Source organism: Leptonychotes weddellii, chromosome 7, assembly GCF_054177405.1.
Source record: "Leptonychotes weddellii isolate Sample4059 chromosome 7, ASM5417740v2, whole genome shotgun sequence".
Taxonomy (NCBI): domain Eukaryota; kingdom Metazoa; phylum Chordata; class Mammalia; order Carnivora; family Phocidae; genus Leptonychotes; species Leptonychotes weddellii.
Genome location: NC_138375.1, coordinates 132,463,544 through 132,484,454, shown reverse-complemented (window position 1 = coordinate 132,484,454; position 20,911 = coordinate 132,463,544). Strand labels below are relative to the sequence as shown.

At 43.3% G+C, this 20,911-nt stretch overlaps 1 protein-coding gene across 3 annotated transcripts in view; it reads right to left on the bottom strand.

Annotated features, from left to right (window-relative positions):
* The window catches only part of RNF130 (ring finger protein 130), a 125,012-nt gene that overhangs the window by 50,483 nt on the left and 53,618 nt on the right, over window positions 1–20,911 (bottom strand). For all 3 annotated transcript variants that reach the window (XM_081827289.1, XM_081827290.1, XM_081827288.1), the window contains exon 3: window positions 16,418–16,668. In XM_081827289.1, coding sequence (XP_081683415.1) covers window positions 16,418–16,668 — 251 coding nt within the window. The remainder of the gene's footprint in view (window positions 1–16,417; window positions 16,669–20,911) is intronic.

The following is a 20,911-nucleotide window of genomic DNA, read 5'->3' as shown; positions in this document are numbered from 1 at the left end:
ACATTTCTCAGCTCCACTCTACAGATAAGCAAACCAAACATAACGAGGGAGGGAAGATTAGATAATCCAGGGCGCACTGCCCTGAGGATCTGAAACACCCACCACAACCCCCAAAAGGAAAGAGTCCTCCCTCCCTGAGGAAAACAAGACTTGGGCTGAGCAGGGCAGGAACCCAGCGGGGGGGGGGGGGGGGGGGGGGTTAAAACTTTAAGCTCATCTCTTCTGTTTGCCATTTCTCAGGGATCCCTGCCCCTTGTTGTCTTGTTTCTTGACAACATGATTTCATGCATTTTTGCTGTTGTCTCTCCTTAACTGTTTCAGGCAGGAGAGTAAACCAAGTTCATTATCTGATGTTATTTTGGCCCAAAACAGAAGTCTCCACCATACTTTTTAAAAATGCCATAAAATGACAAAACTGGGTTATCTGTCTAATAGAATGTCCCACATTCTAAATTTGGCTGCTTGTTTCCTCCTGGTGTCATTTTACTTGGTTCATTTCTTATGAAATAGCAGTTAGATTTAGGTCCACCTGCTTTGGTGAGAGTACATCCTAGATGGTGCTGTGTGCTTCCTAACACACCCCAACGTGAGGACGCAGTGTTCACCTTTCCTGCTCTCATGGACATCAAGCATGATCAGTCGATTCAGGCTTTGTCAGCTCCATCCATCCATTATAAAGCTCCCTATGTCTTTCAGCTGATTTTAGCATCCACTGGTGACCACTGCCTAAGACTGTCATTTCATGAACAGTTACAAAATAGTGATTTTCTAATTCTGTAATTCATCGATTAGCTGGAATTCTTTTATAAGAACTTCCCTTCACCAACTGGTTGGTTACTATGCAATAATACAATGTGTAAAGAAAACACAAGATGAATCATTAAGGTCATTTTTTTTTTTTTTAAGTAGGTTCCACACCCATTGTGGAGCCCAATGTGGGGCTTGAACTCACGACCCTGAGATCAAACCTGAGCTGAAATCAGAGTCAGATCCTTAACCGACGGAGCACCCCCCAGGAGCCGCAAGATGAATCAATTTTTAAACTTGGTTTTCTGAAGAGCAAGTTGCCTCTTTAACAGCGTCCGGTTTCCTTGGTGCTCCTGTCTCACTTTCGAATATGGAGACTTCCGTTAAGAAGGAACCTGGGTCCTTTTGACATCACCTCAGCAGTCTTCAATCGCTTACTTGTTTTCTGGCGTAACATTCACCTTCTACGTTTGCTGCCCTAAACCTGGAATAATCCCTGGTTCCTTTGAGTGGAAAATGGCATTTAAAGATAACCCTCAAGTAGCCTGGGGGCGGAATGGAATGGGACAGAGATTCATTATTAAGGATGTAAAATTGTAATTTTGCCATTCCTTTTGCATTTAGTAGCTGGAACTTTTCCATGAACAAGGGGTATTCTTTGTTACTGGGTTGTCATTACCACGGACAGAGGGGCTCTGTCTTATTTTAGAAAAAGGAAAAGAAACCAGGCGTTCACATTATTTCCAATTCAAAAATTATAGTGTTATCACTTAATGTCTTTAATTTTAATATTTTTTCTTACCGTGAAAATCTTGGTTTCTAGTATCATTAACACAATTACTTATTTGCTTTATCCTGCAATACACATACAACAGTTTTATTTATTTTTATTTATTTTTAAAGATTTTATTTATTTGATAGAGAGAGACACAGTGAGAGAGGGAACACAAGCAGGGGGAGTGGGAGAGGGAGAAGCAGGCCTCCCGCCGAGCAGGGAGCCTGATGCGGGGCTCGATCCCAGGACTCCGGGACCATGACCTGAGCCCAAGGCAGACGCTTAAGGACTGAGCCACCCAGGCACCCCCACACAACAGTTTTAAATAACAATACCACTAATGATAAGATTATTAAATGCAGACGACTTTTTTTTTTAATATCCTTAGACTACATCCTGGTAGATATGTACTGTCCAAAAAAAATGCCCTAAAGTAACTCCTTCCTCCACGTGTGTATGCCACCATCTTGAAATATATTTAGGTTCATTTGTTTCTATTTATTTTCAATTTTGATGATTTCTTCTTTTTTTCTTTAAACTATCTAAAACAGTCACATGGCTTCAGAATCAAAGCTATAAAACCAGGAATGAAATCTCACTTCCATCCCTAGGTTCCTCCACCCTGTTCTCTTTCTCCTGAAGTAAGAGAATTCTGCTTTATCCTTACACTGCTACCTTCTGGAAGTAAAAGCTCACACATGTAGTGTGTGTGTATGTGTTACGTTCCTCCACTTATGGATGTATTTTCACAGCCCCCTTCTTTCTTACCATAAACTAGTACACACAGAACTGTTCTGTACTGGGGCGCCTGAGGGGCTCAGTTGGTTAAGCAGCTGACTCTTGGTTTCAGCTCAGGTCATGATCTCACCATCGTGAGATCGAACCCCATGTCGGCTCAGTGCAGTCTGCTTCAGATTCTCTCTCCTGCTCCCTCTCCCTCCAGCTCATGTGCTCCCTCACTCTCCCTCTCAAATCAATGAATAAAATCTTAAAAAAAACCCTACAGGCAGCAGACAGAGATCTTTAGATTGTTCTTCTGTTCTACAACTACTCCAGTGCATTCAGAATCTTTCATGGTGGAGAGTACTAGTTTGTTCGAGTAGACTCCTACTGATGGACATTTGGGTGGTTCAAGTCTTTTGACATTATAGAGAATATCAAGATGAACTGTCCTGTATATATGTCTTTTTTCACTTTTGTGAGGCTACGTTGCTACAAGCAAGGTTACTAAGACAATGGATAAGCACAGATGCACTTTCGTGAGATAGTACAGATTCCAGTCACCGCCCCCCCGCCCCTCCCCCCCCCCCGCCCCACCAAACGGTACCATTCTGCATTCTTATCATCAATGTATGAGAATGCTTGTTTTCCCACCACTTGGTCAAGCAGGAACGCTGTCAAATTCTAAAGAGTTTTTCTTTTTGATCAATAAGAAACAGTATCTCAGTATAGTTTTTAAGTCACATTTAACTTATCAGTATGGTTGCACATCTTGTAATATTTTAAGTACCATTTGCATTTTTCTAAGTGAACTATCTATTCTTATTTTATTTTTTTTGCCCATTTTTTTCCTATCAGGTTTTTAGTCTTCTTTATATTCATGGATACTAGCCCTTTGTGTCTAATATAAGTAAACATCGTAAATATTGTAAATATCTTTTTCTGGTTTGTCATTCATTCATCTTTGGTTTTCCTTTAAAAAATTAAAACATGAAGTCAAATTTATCAGTCATTTTTTATTCTACTGTATTTTGAGCCATACTTCAAAGTTTTCCAAGTTCTCTGTCATAAAGGAAAATTTAGTCCACGTTTTCTTCTAATACTCGTAGTTTTACTGTTTATAAATAGATCTCTGATTCATCTGAAATTTATCCTGTTGTGCAATGTCATAGATCTAATTTTGTCTTTTTCCAGTTGTTCCACAACCATTTATTAAAAAGTTCATCTTTCTCCACTGATTTGAGATGATGCTTTTTATTATATACTGTACTTATATTTCTACAGGCAGTTGTGTTTATTTTTTGATTTTGCATTTTGTTCTATTGGTCTGTTTATTCATGGGCTGACTTTTAACCTTCTTTTAAATAAGAGGGTTTATTATGTACTATAAAACTTGATGTGGCTAGCCACCCATCACTGCTCTTCTTTTTAAGTTCTTTTCTGATTATTCTTAATTACTTATTCTTCCATTTGATTTTTATAATTACCTTATTTAACCCCAGAAAAATATGTAAAGGCAATTTTATTTTATTTGGTAAGTTAATCTGGATTGAGTTAAATTTATGAGTGAACTTTGGGAGAATTGACATCTTCACTGCATTGAATATTTATATTCAACAGGAACAAGGTATGTCAGGAGTGTTTTGTAGTTTTCTTCATGTAGGTTTTACACAGTATTTGTGAAGTTCAAACAAAGACTGAGCTACCCACCCATCCAGTTGTAAATGTTGCCTTCCATCCCATTATATCTTTTGATTTTTTTCCTATACTTTGATTAAAAAAATTTTATTTTAGGGGCACCTGGGTGGCTCAGTCAGTCAAGCGTCTGCCTTTGGCTCAGGTCATGATCTGAGGATCCTGGGATTGAGCCCCATGTTGGGCTCCCTGCTCAGTGGGGAGTCTGCTTCTCCCTCTCCCTCTGCCCCTTCCCCCACTGGTGCTCGGTCTCTCAAATAAATAAAATCCTTAAAAAAATGTATTTTAGAGAGAGAGAGAGAGTGTGGGCACACGTGAGCGGGGAGAGGAGCAGAGGGAGAGGGACAAGCAGACCCCAGGCTGAGCATGGAGCCCAGGCAGGGATCAATCCCACAACCCCGAGATCACAACCCGAGCCAAAACCAAGAGTTTCGATGGCGAGGCGATGCTTCACTGCATGAGCCACCCAGGCGCCCCTCTATATGTTAATTTTATATCCTGTTTCTTTATTAAGTCGTTTCCCTGTTTTAGTATGGTTCCATTGACCCTTTTGAGATTTTCAGATCGACGTTCCTATCAACTGAAAATAGAGATACTTCTCCAAGCCGCATGCATCTTACTGCTTGCTCTTATCGAATTGCCTGGGTCAGTACCTGCAGCACGACATGAAACAGGGCAGCTTTGCTTTGGCCTCACTGGAGGGGAAATGTCTTCACATTTATCTGTTAAGTAAGATGCGGGCCTCCAGGCTGTGTGTGTGCTGGGGTGTGCTGAATGCCTCCGGGCCAAGGTGCCCTGCCTGTGCTCCCCGCCTGTGCTCCCCGATGCTCCTGAACAGGATTCCCAATCAGCCTGTGCTTTCATCCGCTGTTCTCAGATCTCTCTGCGGAGGCTTCTGCCCTCCCTTTCTGACTCCTGACTCTTAGGACCACCAGAACCACCCCTTTCCTTCCCTCGGCTACATTCCTTGGGCTGACAGTGCCGCTGCTGACGGCCCAGCCCGACCACGGCTTTTTCTTAAGTTCTCGGGGGGCAGCCTGCAGCTTGGTATCATCAGAGATGCTGTCTGAGGACTTGTCCTTTTGTTATCCTACCTGCTCTCTGAGTTTATTGTTTTAAAGGCATTTAGGGAAATTAAAAAAAAAAAAAAAAAAACCCTACTGCTCCCATCTTGCTCAGCTAGGGATTCTGCTGAAGAACTGTAAACAGGAGTTCCCCGATGAGATCGGAGTTTTGGAGAACTGAGGCCTGGCCTCCTGCGAAAATGCTATGTGGACACAAGGAAGCGTAGGGGAGTGAGACCCGGTGGGGTCGAGGGCTTCAGAGAGAGAAGCAGGGCCTGGATCAGGCAAGTGGGGGCAGGGAAAAGGGCGAGGACAGAACCCAGGAAGATTCAGGAGGTAAAACCAGCAGAACCTAATGACTGACGGATGTGGGGGCATGACAACAGTGGGGAGTCAAGGGTGTCAGCTCTCTAGCTGGGCGCCTGGCTCTGTGGGGGTGGCACCACATCAGGGAGTTTCAGAAAGAGAAAAGCAGGTGCTGGTGGGAGAAAGGGCTCAGCCGTCGGCAAGCTAGAATCAACACACGCAGGGCATCTCATTAGAGTGCCTGCAAATATTTGGATCTACCCCCCCTTCTACTTCTGAACTTCCCACATCTCCTGGGGCAAAAGGGAAAAAACCCATCTTTTCTCTGTATTTGATACGAATGTCACATCTTTTTTTTTTTTTAAAGATTTTATTTATTTATTCATAAGAGACAGAGAGAGAGAGAGAGAGAGAGAGAGAGAGGCGGGGGGGGGCAGGCTCCCCGATGGGGGACTCGATCCCAGGACCCTGGGATCATGACCTGAGCCGAAGGCAGACGCTTAACAACTGAGCCACCCAGGCACATACCTTCATTGTAGTATTTTTCACTGGACTTGGCTTCTGTGTTACTTCTTCTTCTCGACCCTGCCCCAATGTTCCCAATCACTCTGACACGTATACCTCGGCCAACCACGGTTTTGGTCTTTTACTTGAATCTGTCTAAAAGCCAATGCTTTTTTCCTCTTGCTTTTGATACTATTTGTGTTCTGCTGACTTACAAAATCTAAGATGAAGCACAAATTCCCTTTGCAAAGATCATTTTTCATCAAAGTCCCTTATCTATATCTGACCACCATGCTGTTAAGTCACTGGTTTTCAAGATGTGGCCTGTGGGGCTTAGTAATAATAGGAAATAATGATATTTATAGTAACTAAGATTTATTCAGTACACACCATGTGCTAGGTACTGTTCTATGCCTTTCACAGGTACTGACTCGTGCAATCCTCATAATCATTTTATGAGACAGGAACTACAGTATTTCCATTTTACAGAAGAGGAAATTGAGGCACAGAAAGATTAAGTTGCCCAAATCCAAAACTGGTAGGCAGGTCCTCTCTAGACTTCCCGCATCAGCCTGGAGAGGGGAGGTGTCTTGGGAATTTGCAGTTTTAAAGTGCCTTCCCCACCAAAAAAAAAAAAAAAAAAAAAGGTGCCCCCACTCCTTTGCATACTAAAGTCTGAGACTCACTGAACTACGTATATTCTCCCAGCCCTGGTTTCCAAGCCTTTCCTGTAACACTCTGCCCACTCACTCACAGTCTCTGTGCTTCTGACTGTGCTCTATTCACTAGGCAGTAAAAGGACTCAAGTCTGCACCTCGGGACACACAGAGCCTTAGAACGGAGCAAAACCACAGGGACGCATCACTCTGCAAAGGAGAAAACCCAAATCAGACGCAGCTGAGGTGATGTGTGTAGTGAGGACAAGTGCTGGGACCGGAGCTTCCCCTTTCCACTCTAAACGCTGCGGGGACTTCCCGTTATTACACAATATGAAGGGGTCACGTGACCTCATTTCACTTTAAGGCAATGACAGTGCCAACATGAACGCCATTCTAGACGTGGGTGCAGGGGGCCGACAGAACCAAAAACAAGTCCTCTGGCTTCATTGGGCAGGAGTAACTTGTTCAAAGCCAGCTGGTTCACAGCATACTGAGGCAGGTCACTGTAATGGGACTCAGCTCCGGCTTCCCTTTTTGGCCTTCCAAGCGCTCCGACAGACACGGAGCAGGGTTCTCTTCCAAACTCTGGGGAATCCAAGTGCTGGGAAGGTAATTTTCCCTGACTGAGACCACCCTGTCATCTGCAGCCTGCCATTCCCTCTCGTCACGACGACTTTTTGTCCCTTTTGTTTAAAAGAAGTCCCCCCAATGCTTTTCCAAAGTACCACGTGCCCTGACCCCTCCCCCAGCCCTCTACATGACCTTGCTCTATTAATATCACTTTCCTTGGCTCTTCAATATTTCCCTAAGAGCTCCTTCCCCTAAGCCTCTCCCATCAGAAAAAAATCTTCTATCACTCCACTGCTAAAAATCATCATTTCATGGCTCCTTCCTGCTTAGAGAATAAAGTCTACATGCTTCGGTATGCGATTCAAGCCCTTCATCTTCTCGTGTGGGTGCACGGTTTGCAGGCTCTGGTCTCCTCCCCACGATTCCTGATTCCTGTCCTTCCTTTTATCCCTCCAGAGCTCTGTGGAAAATGATCCCTTTCCCACTTTCCTCCTAGTCCCTGTTTGATGAAGTCTTATTCATCCTTTAAAATTCAGCTCAAATGTCACTACCTCTGCTGTGAAGTACCCTGACTCACCCAGAATAACATCACTCTGCCCCCGAAAGAGTAACTCACACCACACAGTATTTTGATTACACCTGTCTGCCTTCCTCATAAAATGTAAGCTCATTCTTTAATTCACGGAAGGATTCACTGAGTCAGTGTGATGTGCCAGGCTCTATGCTAAACCTTGAGGAGGTAGAAAGAATGTCTCAGAAACACCCTGATCTCAACAACATATTTTATGCTAGAAAAAAAATCTTTTTTTTTTTTTTAAAGATTTATTCATTTGAGAGCGCGAGAATGAGAGAGAGTACATGAGAGAGGGGAGGGTCAGAGGGAGAAGCAGACTCCCTGCTGAGCAGGGAGCCCGATGCGGGACTCGATCCCAGGACCCTGGGATCATGACCTGAGCCGAAGGCAGTCGCTTAACCGACTGAGCCACCCAGGCGCCCTAGAAAAAAAATCTTAAGCTCTTGATGTACGTATAACTTTTAGAAGCCATGTGCTTCCTGTATAGTGTGGTATTTATTTATGTAAACTGATCATAATAGCAGAACATGAAAAAGAAGGTAACATTATTTGGGGTACATTAGAAAAATGATAAAGTAATATGTATACTCAGCTCAAACATCTATTTTCTTTTTCCAGTTTTTCTGGAATTATTAACCCCTGATAGACATAATAAGCAAAATTCAGTGTACAATCCAACAATGACAAAAGAAGTCTGCCTCTTTCAACTACATAATCTTTTCCTAGGGGAAAGAATCTTTTTTGGGGGGTGCCTGGGTGGCTCATTAACCGACTTCGGCTCAGGTCATGATCCCAGGGTCCTGGGATCGAGCCCCAAGTTGAGCTCCTTGCTCTGCGGGGAGCCTGCTTCTCCCTCTGCCTGCAGCTCCCCCTGCTTGTGCTCTCTATCTCTCTCTGTGTGTGTCAAATAAATAAATAACAAATCTCTAAAAAAAAAATCTTAAAAAAAAAAGATTTTATTTATTTATTTGTCAGAGAGAGAGAGAGGAGTGAGCACGAGCAGGGGGAGTGGCAGAGGCAGAGGGAGAAGCAGGCTCCCCGCTGAGCAGGAAGCCCGATGCGGGGCTCGATCCCAGGACCCCGGGATCATGACCTGAGCTGAAAGCAGACGCTTAACGAATGAGCCACCCAGGTGCCCCCTCTAGGAGAAAAATCTTGACAATATGCACAATATTCGTCTCCGCATTTTGGAAGGAAGACACTGAGCCCACCGTATTTCAAAGACCAACCATGTATAAGGCTAGTATTTGCCCTCCTCTGAAGGACATTCGGTATTCTTCCTCACTCTCACATGGCAAGTGTGCTCTCCACTTAGCAACCTTACAAGAGGAAAACAGGCAATAAAAGCCTGCTTCATTTCAGTAACCTCGAGATATTTACAAAGTCTAAGAATAATGTACACATATTTTGGCAAGGAGAGTTAAGTTTTAAATACCTTAGAAACTGTACGCATTTTCACAGGGAGTTTTCATAAAAAGACCTCCTCAACTCAGGTTTAGCTTGTGGAACTTCTTTATATCTGCCCTCTTATTTCTCAACAGTAAAACAAAAAATTATTGTTCTGTTTTGGGAATCAAACCTGATCGCTTTAGGATTAAAGGTGCAACATGAACCATTAACTGTGAAAACGTTTAACCCAAGGCTCCCTTTCGATATAAACACACTGAACACATATCGTCTCGTGTGAAGGAACCATCACGGACTCACCAGGAGGAGACCCTCACGTCTGCCATCGGCCCTCCTCCGAGCTACCTGTGCCCAAATGCTGTATTTAGATGCATTCGGACGGTTTCTCAGGAAGAGAAGAAAACAGCCAAAGCATGAGGTCCTTTCTGCACATGTAAAATGGTGTCAACTGTGGACATTACGTTGTACTTAGAAAGTTATTGACGATATATCACCCTCTTTAGTAGCATATTCTGTACCCAGCACTGCTTCCTGATGACCGTCTGTGGGAGAAAATGAGCCTCTCTCCTGAAATTCACTGTTTCTCCTTTGCCAATACTTCTGGTTTAAAATAGCCAAAGGTTTCAACCAGTAGAGCTGCTGTCGCCTTCTTATTAAACTTTAATAAGCTAAGCTTTTTAAGCCACATAAAAATTTCATCAAGCGTTTCTCCACCTTCGGAAAAAAACGGAAGGAGGGAAAAAGGTCAGAACCTCACTTTCCGCTCCGGCGGCGTCTGGAGAAGGCTTTGGAAGGAGCGCGTGCTGGGAGGCCAGCCAGACAGCGGGGGCGCTGCCACCTTCATCACACGCAGGCCCCGCGCCGGCTGCTCATTCTGCTCATTCAAGCGCCGCCGCTCAACGCCGGGCTCCTGAGACCAACCGCTCGCTCTTCTCCAAAAGTCCTTGGGATGTGCTCCATTCAACCCCCAAGCATGGGGTTTTCCTGTCAGGAACACCAGCTCAGAGCAACTCTCGATCATTTTACTCGCAGTGTTTCATAAGGGCAACATATTTAACACCAGTCTTTATTAAAAAAAAAAAAAAGAAAAGAAGACAGCGTGCTCCCTGTCAATATGGAGTTAATGACGGAAGAGATAAGAGTTGAAAGAGGTCACTCGTCTCCGGAGACAAGAACTAGGAAAAGACTGCACATTATGTCTAATAATCTTTCTAGGAAAGGCGTATTTTAGATCAGTTAACACTTTCACCTAATATTCCTTTATTGCCTTCATCACCCATGTCCACGTCCAAGTGCGGGAGATGCTCTGGGGACTGTCAGCCCCTCCTGCTCGGCTCTCCCCCTGGATCTTCTGAAAGGTGGAAAGACAAGGTAGGCTGCTCAGGGACCTTGAGACCAGAGGAACACAGGGTGGAGTACCTGCACCCATCCCACTCTAGCCAAACACCAATGGAAAAACTGCACTCCTCCTTCCACGCTGGTTTCAGTGGGGCCCAGTGGGAAGGTGACATTTCCACCCCACCTCTTGGCAGAAGCAAGCTCTGTGCACTGATCTAATTGGCATCTACAGAACGCTCTGCCCAACAGCAGAATACACATTTTTTGCCAACCACCCACAGAATATTCACCAGGATAGACTATATGCTAGCTAATAAAACCAACCTCAACACATCTAAAAGAATTGAAGTCATACAGAGTATTTCTCTGATGATAATGGAATCAAAAAAGAAATCAGTAACACTAAGATCACTGCAGAATCTCCAAACTACTGGAAAGTGAAGAACACAGGGGTCAAAGAGGAAGTCTTAAAAGAAAAAAATTACATAAAACTGAACAAAATGGAAAATAGAGGATATCAAAGTATATAGGACACAGTTAAAGTAGTCCTAAGAAATTTATAACACTAAATGCTTACGTTAGAAAGAGGAAAGGTTTCAATTAAATAAATCTAAGTTCCCATCTTTAAAAATGAAATTAAAAAACAGCTGGTTCTTTGAAAAGTATCAGTAATATTGAGAAGTTTCTAGCAAGACTGACAAAAATAAAAAGAGAAGATACAAATCCTTCAAATCAGAAACAAAGAGGGAATATCACCACAGACACTGCAGCCATTAAAAGACAACTTTATGGGGCGCCTGGGTGGCTCAGATGGTTGAGCGTCTGCCTTCGGCTCAGGTCATGATCCCAGGGTCCTGGGATCGAGTCCCGCATCGGGCTCCCTGCTCCTTGGGAGCCTGCTTCTCCCTCTGCTTCTCTTTCTCTCTCTCTTGCTCTCTCTGTCTCTGAAGAATAAATAAATAAAATCTTTAAAAAAAAAAAGACTACTTTATGTTTATAGACTTGACATCTAAAAAATGGGCCAATTCCTCAAAAACCACAAATTACCAAAATTCAATAAAGACGATATAGGGGCACCTGGGTGGCTCAGATGGTTAAGCGTCTGCCTTCAGCTCAGGTCATGATCCCGGAGTCCTGGGATCGAGCCCCACATCGGGCTCCTGGCTCAGTGAGGAGCCTATTTCTCCCTCTTCCTCTCTCCCTGCTCATGCTTTCTCTCTCTCTCTCTATCTCTGTGTCTCAAATGAATAAATAAAATCTTAAAAAAAAAAAAAAAAGATATAGACAAACTGAACAGTCTTTTAACCATTAAAGAAATCATAATTTTACCCCCCCCCCCAAAAAAACCTACAGACTGGTATCTCTCATGAACTTAGACACAAAGATCCTCAACAAAATTAAGCAGCCGAATTCAGCAATGCACAAAAAATCACACACCACGATGAGGTGGGATTTATTACCCTCTTTAGAACATCAATGGATGCAATCCACCATGTCAACAGGATAAAGAAGAAAACAAACAAACAAATCGCCTGATCACATCAACTGACACAAAAAAAACATGTGACAAAACGGAACACCCATTTATGATTAAAGCTCTCAGCAAACTAGAAACACAGAGGAGCTTCGTCAAGTTGGTAGTAAACGTCTTCAAAACCTGCGAGCTAAAACACACTTAACGATGGAAGACTGAATCCCTTCCTTTCCTCTAGGACTGGGTGCAGGCAAGGATGCCCACTCTCACCACTGTCATTCAACAGTGCACTGAAGATTCTAGCCACTGCAATTAAGGCAAAACAAACAAACAAAGCAAAAACAAGGGCAAGGGAACCTGGAAAGGAAGAAGTAAAACAGTCCCTATTTGCAGATAACATTATTGTCTGTACAGAAAATCCCAAGCAATCTACAGGAAGTGAGTTTACCAAGACTGCAGAGTAAAAAGTCAACACACAAATGGATCACATTCTGATCTACTAACAATGAATATATGGAACCTGAAGAAGTTAAAAACACTTTTGCAGTCCATTTACCATTATACTACCATTTACAGTCACTCCAAACAAAACGATATACTTAGGTATAAACTTAAAACATGCACAGAATCTATATGCTAAAAACTACAAAATGCTGACGAAAGGAATAAAAAGGACCTGAATAAGTGGAAAAACATTACAGGTTTGTGGACTGGAAGATTCAACACAGTAAATATATCAGTTCTCCCCCCAACTGATCTATGGTTTAATGTGTTCATATAGAAATCCCAGCAAGGTTCTGTGTGGTGTTTTGTTTTTTTCTTTTTTGGTGAAGACACAGACAAGCTTATTCTAAAATTTATATGGAAAGACTCTAGGACCTAGAATAGATAAAATAATCTTGAAAAATAAGAATGAAGTGGGAGGAACCACTCTACCCAAGACTGAGGCTACAGTCATCATGGCACTGTGGGATGGACAAAGGGATACACACATAGTTCAGTGGAACAGAACAGAAAAGCAAACACAGATCCACATAAATATGCCCAACTAAGTTTTGGCAAAGTTGCAATATCAGACATAAAATGAGAAAAAAAAAAAACACCTTAACCCAAATCTCTTATTTATACAAAGATTAACTCAAAATGGATCATGGACTTCAATGTACAATGCAGAACTCTAAAACTTCTAGAAAAAAAGAGAAGGTCTTTGGAATCTAGGGCTAGGCAAAAAAGTTTTTAGACTTGCAGCAATAGCAAAATTGATAAATTAAACCTCATCAAAATTAAAAATGTTTGCTCTTCAAAAGGCCCCATTAAGAGGTTGAAAAGACAAGATACAAACCGGGAGAAAATATCTGCTGACCACAATTCTGACAAAGGCTTGTATCTGGAACGTAGCAACGCTCAAAACTCAACGGTAAAAAAAAACCCCAAACAACCCAGGTAGGAAATGGGCAAAAGCCATGAACGGACATTTCACCGAAGAGGATATACAGATGGCTAAGAAGCACAGGAAAAGATGTTCCCCATCAGCAGCGATGAGAGGAATACAAATGAAAACCACAGACGAGATGTGACTACACACCTAAAACACAAAAGAGTGCAACACATGCCATGCAGGATGCAGAGGAACTGGGTCAGGGATACGCATCTAGTGCAAATGTGTGATACTGCGGCCACTTGGGGGAAGGATATGGCAGTTTCTTACAAAATCATGTATGTGCTTACCAGAATAACCCAGATACTTCATTCTTGAACATTTACCCAAGGCAAATGCAAACTCATGTTAACACAAACATCTGTAACAAATGTTCACAGCCACCTTAAAATAGCCTAAACCTTGAAACAATTTGGTTCACCACACTGTGGTACACCCAAGTGACACAATTCTGCTCAGCAATAAAAACTAATAAGCCACCCACACACAGCAACTCAGAAGGCTCTCGAGGGAGTCATGTTAGGTGAAGACACCCAAACTCTAAAGGTGAAGGACTGTAGGATTCCATTCAGACAGCATTCTTGAACCGACGGAACTGCAGAGGTGGGGACAGGTCAGGGGCTGGGATGAAAGAAGAACAGCATGAGGGATCCTGGTGGGGGACTCTTCTGTGTCTTGACTATGGTGGTGGTGGCCTGACATTGTAGAGAACCATATATACACACACACACAGTACGGGTTAAACTGGAAAAATCGGAGTAAGACAGTGGATGGTATCCATGTCAAGATCCCGGCTGAAATATTTACTATAGTTATGTAAGATTTTACCCCTGGGGGGAAATGCATGAAGGCTATCTGGGACCTATTTATTTCTTACAAGTGCATGTGAATCTACAGTTATCTCAAAATAAGAACTTTAACAAAAAGGGCGCCTGGGTGGCTCAGTTGGTTAAGCCACTGCCTTCGGCTCAGGTCATGATCCTAGAGTCCCGGGATCGAGTCCCGCATCGGGCTCCCTGCTCAGCAAGGAGTCGAGTCTGCTTCTCCCTCTGACTCTCCCCCCCTCATGCTCTCTCTCTCATTCTCTCTCTCTCTCTCAAATAAATAAATAAAATCTTAAAAAAAAAAAAAAAAAACTTTAACAAATGTAAAGGACTGGTGTTCCTAAAAAAAATGCACATAACCTGGATCTGATGATGCAGAAACATCACGTGTCAGACAAACTCAAATACAAAACAAATGGCTCGGACTCTTCAAAAATGTCAATGCCATGAGACAGATTGAAAGAGACCTAACAGGGGCACCTGGCCGGCTCAGGTCGGTAGAGCGTGCGACTCTTTATCTTGGGGTTGTGAGTTCAAGCCCCATATTGGGTGCAGAGCTTACTTAAAATAAAAAAAAAAAAGGGACATGGCAACTGAATGCCACGTACAATCTGGATCAATCCAGGGTTTGCTTTGCTATATAGGACATTATTAAGTAGGCTCCGTGCCCAAGGTGGGGCCTAAACTCATAACCCCGACAGCAAGAGGGCCATGCTCTGCCGGCTGAGCCAGCGCCGCTCTAAGTACGACAGTTTTACAGAACTCAGAATCTCAGATCTGTAGATCTGGTGTTGTACCAAGGTTAACTTCCTGATCTTGATAATCGTACTGTGATTATGTGAGAAATGTTCTTGCTTTTTAAAAATACACATCGAGGTATTTAAAGGGTAAAGGGACATCATATCTCAAATTGACTCTCAAATGGTTAAAAAAAGTATGTATGCATAGAAAAGGAACTAGGGTAAAATGTTAACAGTTGAAGAATCTGGGGAAGGGAATACTTTATACTCTTCTCACAGCTTCTCAAAGTATGAAATTATAAATAATAAAAATTATCATAATAAATAACTTTAAAGGTATACAGGATACTGCACAGAGCAGGGCACATGAATGTGCAATAAATTACAGTTTTCAGATATTTTATACCTAATTTTCAGATGAAGACACAAACTGAGAAGTAAAATAAACTGTCTAAGAAAGACCACTGCAGGGGCGCCTTGGTGGCTCAGTTGGTTAAGCCACTGCCTTTGGCTCAGGTCATGATCCTGGAGTCCTGGGATCGAGTCCCGCATTGGGCTCCCTGCTCAGCGGGGAGCCTGCTTCGCCCTCTGACCTTCCCCCCTCTCATGCTCTCTTTCTCTATCTCATTCTCTCTCTCAAATAAATAAATAAATAAAATCTTAAAAAAAAAAAAAAGGAAAGACCACGGCAAACTGGATCTGATGATGATAAACTGGTGATAAGGTCGGGATTCGAACTCGGATCTGTTCCATAGCAGTATTTGTGCTTTCACTGGAATGAGGAAGGCTGAAAATTTCAGCTCTCCCACAGGGGTCTGGATGGCATTCCATGAAGACTGGCTTCAAACCACTCTCCAAGCAGCTCCCTTGCTAGTTTCCTAGCAGAGAAGCCTCTGACTGGGGCTGGGACCTCACACTTCCAACCGGGCCCCTTGGGTGCACGTTTTGTCTAGAGGGCATCGAACAAGCTAACAAACGGACAAGGTCACCGCCTGTAGGCCCTCCACTACAGGGTGGCACGCTGTCTTGTCCTTCCTGAGTCTTTAGTCACTGAGCTGAAACCCGCTGAGCTCAGTTTGTGCTCACCAATGGAAGTTCTAGGACGACCAGACACCTCTCTTCTATGGGTCCTTTTCCACCTCACTGTCACCCCACGGCCAAGCTTAAACAGGGTTAGGTAATTTGTAATTGACTTATTTTTCTGAATAGATAACACACAGGGAATGAAAGTACCTGAAGGCTCCCAGCTCCCCTTGCCACCGACAACCAGGGCTACCAGCTCAAAAATGCAACTCCGTGATAGTTCTCCAAATTACTAGAGTTAGCCAGATCATATTATGATACTAAGCTAACCATTTACCTAGGATATTCCAAGTGATCACTGTAAAGGTAAATTCCCCATTCAGGCATTTAAAAAAAAATCCAGAAAATGATGTATGTAAATATGTTTTCAACATATGGACACGACTGAGGGTCCCGACTTTTTTCTTAAGTGAAAAACTTTGTACTGTGTATGACCACAATAGACATCTCCAAATTACGGCTGGTAAGCATGGATCATTAGAGAGTGCCAGGAGCTCACCTGGTTCCTGTCGCGTGCATTCGTGTACCTGATCTTCTGAATGAAGTAGAATATGAGCCATGCTGAAGAAATAATCATCAGAACAATAAAGGATATTGACACGAAGACTAGAGAGCCACGGCTGAAGTTCTTTGGCGGCATTCGTGTTCCAACAGCTATTGTCATTTGTACAGAGATGTTTTTCTCCAGATAACTCAAAATATCCTTACCCCTCAATTCTGTAATCATGACAGCAATAATATCTCCAGTGCCTGTAATGTAAAATAAATATAGATGCTCAAGTGACCTTTAAAACTTACAGGAACATCACACATATGAAAACGCTGCTTAGAAAAAAGACTACGATTCCTGCTAATAGCAAGGGTCTGCAGATTCTCCTTTTCAAATGGAACGAATCTGCAGTTGGGTATGCTGGCACCAAGTGGGAACAAGAATCTTTGTCGAGTGCTTAAGACTCGGACAAAGTGTAGAAGCACTGCAGTGCTAGGAGCCACATTACCTTGTCTTATAACTATATTCACAGAACAAAGGATTAAATCAGCCATATGTGACAACAGACAGTATAAAACACAGAATATAACAACATAATGTGATAAAATCACCGCAGGTCTTTACTGTAAAACCTTTTCCATTAAAATGCTCCTTAGGAAAAGGAGAACAGCGCTAGTATTTATAGTACAAAAAGCGCTAGTATTTATAGTACAAAAAATTGGTACTTTTTGCACTACTCTTTCTTAGAAATATCTATGGAGCACCTGTTGTGTGCAGAACTAGTACAAGGAACAGAAAGAAGTACAGGATCTGCAGCTTTATAATACCCCCGACGTGACACGCGTCTGCTAACAGAGCTGCCAAAGCCAAACGCAGTGGTGGTCGCGACCTTCATTAGTAACCGGGGAGACTCCCTCTGGTCTTGCGTCTAGACCTGAGGAGAGGAAGGTTCCTTTCTTGTTTACCCCGGAATCCTTCTGGAAATCAAACCCACCCTGAGACACGTCCAAGCGTCAACACCCTGGACTAGCTGGGCATCAACACCCTTCCAGCTTCTAGCAGCTGTCCAGACGTCCTGCCACAGCGACAAGCTACTGAAGGCAACGAACTGCCAGGATGCTAAGTTGCTCCTCGACTCATCCACTTGGTTCACTTACGTAATTTCCAGGAGGAGTACTACCGTCAGCGCAAGCTACTCTCTCTCCTGTGGAGAGTGAGATTACTCCTTTCCTCCTCCACAAGGGAAGTCAGTCCCCATCTCCTTTCCAGGAAAAAGGGCAGCTGAGCTATGCCACCCGGCCGCCCGCGGTCGTCCTCCTCAGCTGAGGCTGGTGGTGACGAGCTACCGGGCACACACTACTCCAGCACACTTCAAAGCAAAGACTAAGACTCTGGGGGCCGGAGGAAGGAGAGGAAACATTTCTATTTCAGGAAAGAGAAAATTAGAACTATTTATCCAAATCTGAATAAGGTCTGCACATCGATGTAAACCACCAAAGCCAAATGAACAAACACCCCACAACTTGCCTTTCAAAGGCTTCCTCAGTGAATACTAAGTATTTGGTTTACGTGTTTACCGTATTTAACTAAAAGAACTACCCTTGTTATCCCAGGCAGTCAAAAGGCCACAGGCAACTGAAAAGAAATTCAATAATTAAAAGTTTCACGAAGAATTTAACCCGATGGAACACAGACCTTCTGTATTACCTTATGCAAAATCGTGCAAGCCACTTTATCAGAATAGCAGCTTATCAGAATACCGATTTAAAAAAATCCAAAACACAAAAAGAAAACTGCAAAAGTAAAGCAAGCAACAAAGTTAACATCTAATTTATCTTTCTGAAATAAGAGTTCTGGTCAGTGAGTTAAAGAAAAATCATCAAATAATGCTAAACCATTCAAATTTTCCATTTAAGAAACCTGAGGTCTGTGCTTTTGGACTGCTCTTCAGCAGGCAACGGTGTGCGGTGTCGGGTACCGGGCACGGCTATAAAGTAACTGAGACGGATCCCACAAGCGACACATGACAATCAGTCTCATTGCTTTATAATCGCACCAGGTACAAAGGGTTTTAGAAACCAGTTCTGAGGCTTCCTCTTGAAGACTCAAGCTGGGAGAGTAGTAGGGAAGGTAGCCGGGGTAACCAATCCACGCAATTTCACACGTTCAAAGAACACTAAGGAACACCACCTAATTTCAACAGGAAAGCTGTTTGGGAAAAGAAGCGTTTAATTATTTCAACCATCCATTCAACAATATTTATTGAGCACATACTATGATCAGATCAAGGTTCCCTAAAGATTACCTTTTTTTGTTTTTAAAGATTTTATTTTTAGATGATCTCTATACCCAACGTGGGGCTCGAACTTACAATCCCGAGATCAAGAGTCGCATGCTCTACCGACTGAGCCAGCCTCGTGCTCCTTGTCCTAACGTCCACTTTTTTTAAAGATAGAAAATTTACCTGCTGTGAAATAAGAGAAAACAGATATATTGGTCTACCCGGGTTCCTGGCACAGAGCTCCTAAAACCCTTGGCGATTTCCTAAGTGATAAGAGCATTAGGAGCATCTTTTCTTCTGCTATCTGGTCTTGGATCCTGACACGGAGCTCCTAAATTCTCTGGAACTTCCTGGGTGACAGAAGTCTTTGGTTCTAATGAGATGACTCTCAGTGGGCCATGAGGAGAAGCTTGGAACTTTCAGCCCATGCCCTCCATCCTCTGGGGAGGAGAGAGGAGATAGAGACTGAGTTAATGACTGATCATGCCTATGTGATGAATTCTCCATAAAAACCCCCAAAGTGTGGGGTTTGGAGAACTTCTGGGTTGGTGAACACGTGCAGGGGCTGGGAGGGTGGCAAGCCAGAAGGCCCCTTCCCACATACCTTGCCCCATGCATCTTCAGCTGGCCATTCATCTGTATCTTTTACTATATTCCTTATATTAAACCAGGAAATGTGTTTCCTTGAGTTCTGTGAGCCAGCCTAACAAAGTTTTGAACACTATGAGGGGTTGTGGGAACCCTGATTTATAACCAGCAGGTCAGAATTACAGGTGACAGCCTGGGACTTTTGGTTGGCTTTGAAGTGGGGCAAGGAGGGGGCAGCCTTGGACTTTGGTTGGTCTTGTGGGATTGCTCCATTAACCCGTGGGATCTGATGCGAACTCCAGGCAGACAGGGTCAGAATCCAGCTGAATTCTAGGACACCCAGCTGGTATGGCCGACAACTGCTTCATATAGGGGAAGCCCCACACACTGTCACAGAAGCATTCTGTGTGAATAACACAGCTGACACACACAAGAGGGTTTTTTCCTTTATACCTGTTCTTGATTATGTGAAAACTACATTTATCCTCAAAGAGCAAAGGAGAATCCAACTACAATTAAAAAAAAAAAAGGCTAAACAAAGTAATGGATAAGTAAAAGGTATACCTATTAAAAAAAAAAGACCAAAGGAGAATCTTTTTTTTTTTTCCCCTTTTAAGTAGGCTCCACGCCCAGCATGGAGCCCAATGTGGGGCTTGAACTCACAACCCTGAGATCATGACCTGAGCTGAGACCAAGAGTCGTACACTTAATGGACTGAGCCAACCAGGTGTCCTGAGCAAAGGAGAATCTTAAAGGGGCTGGAGAGAGGAGCCCAAGCAGGTAGTCTCATCGGGCTAGTAGAGAGGAGGAGATTGCTAGCAGGACAGGGAAGGAGGCTAAGACACTGCTCCTCAAGTAAAGTGAAGAATTACAGCAGGTTGTGAGAATTCTAGTCAAGCCACTAGGTTCTTAACCATTTCTGCCTGTCAATCACTTAGAGAATCTGAGGACAGGCGACCCCTCCTACAAGAAAAGCCCCCATTCTGCTGATCTCTGGAGAGGTTCATAGATCTCCTCACTCCCAACCCCTAAAGCTGATCTGGGCTCAGAGACCCTGATTGAAGGATGCCTCTGCACTTGACTTTTGAAGATCTGAGAAGCCCTGGCCCAGCTTCTGGGGGGGTAGTAAGGCCAGAGAAGGTGTAAGCTTCAGGATAACAGTCGGGTTAGGTCAACTAGTGACTGGTAAGAGGTAAAGACTTATTAGACTATAATGATGTAAACACTCCAGGAGAGATGACAGATATTTGGCCCAGGCACCACCACCAACCCAAAGCCTAAGCCCTTGGCCAACACTGCTAATTAATCACGGATACAGCCTCAGAATCCCATGTATTTCAACATGCTCAGCAGCCAGGATTAATTTATCAGAGATGACAAGTCAGTAAAAATCAGTGCGATCCCTGCTTTCACCTATTTTCTTAAAACCTTCTCCACTTCTGTTCTTTAATGTGAATCTATGTTTCTACTGCTTGAGTTTGGCTACTTTATTAAAACAATTCTATTCTCTGCCCCCCTCCCGCCTTTAAAAAAAAAATTCCTTCTCCCTTGGAGAATTTTCAAACCCCAGGAGTTTCAAATCATGACGTTTCCTCCTGTAATACTTCAGCACTCTCTCCTAAGAACAAGGACAC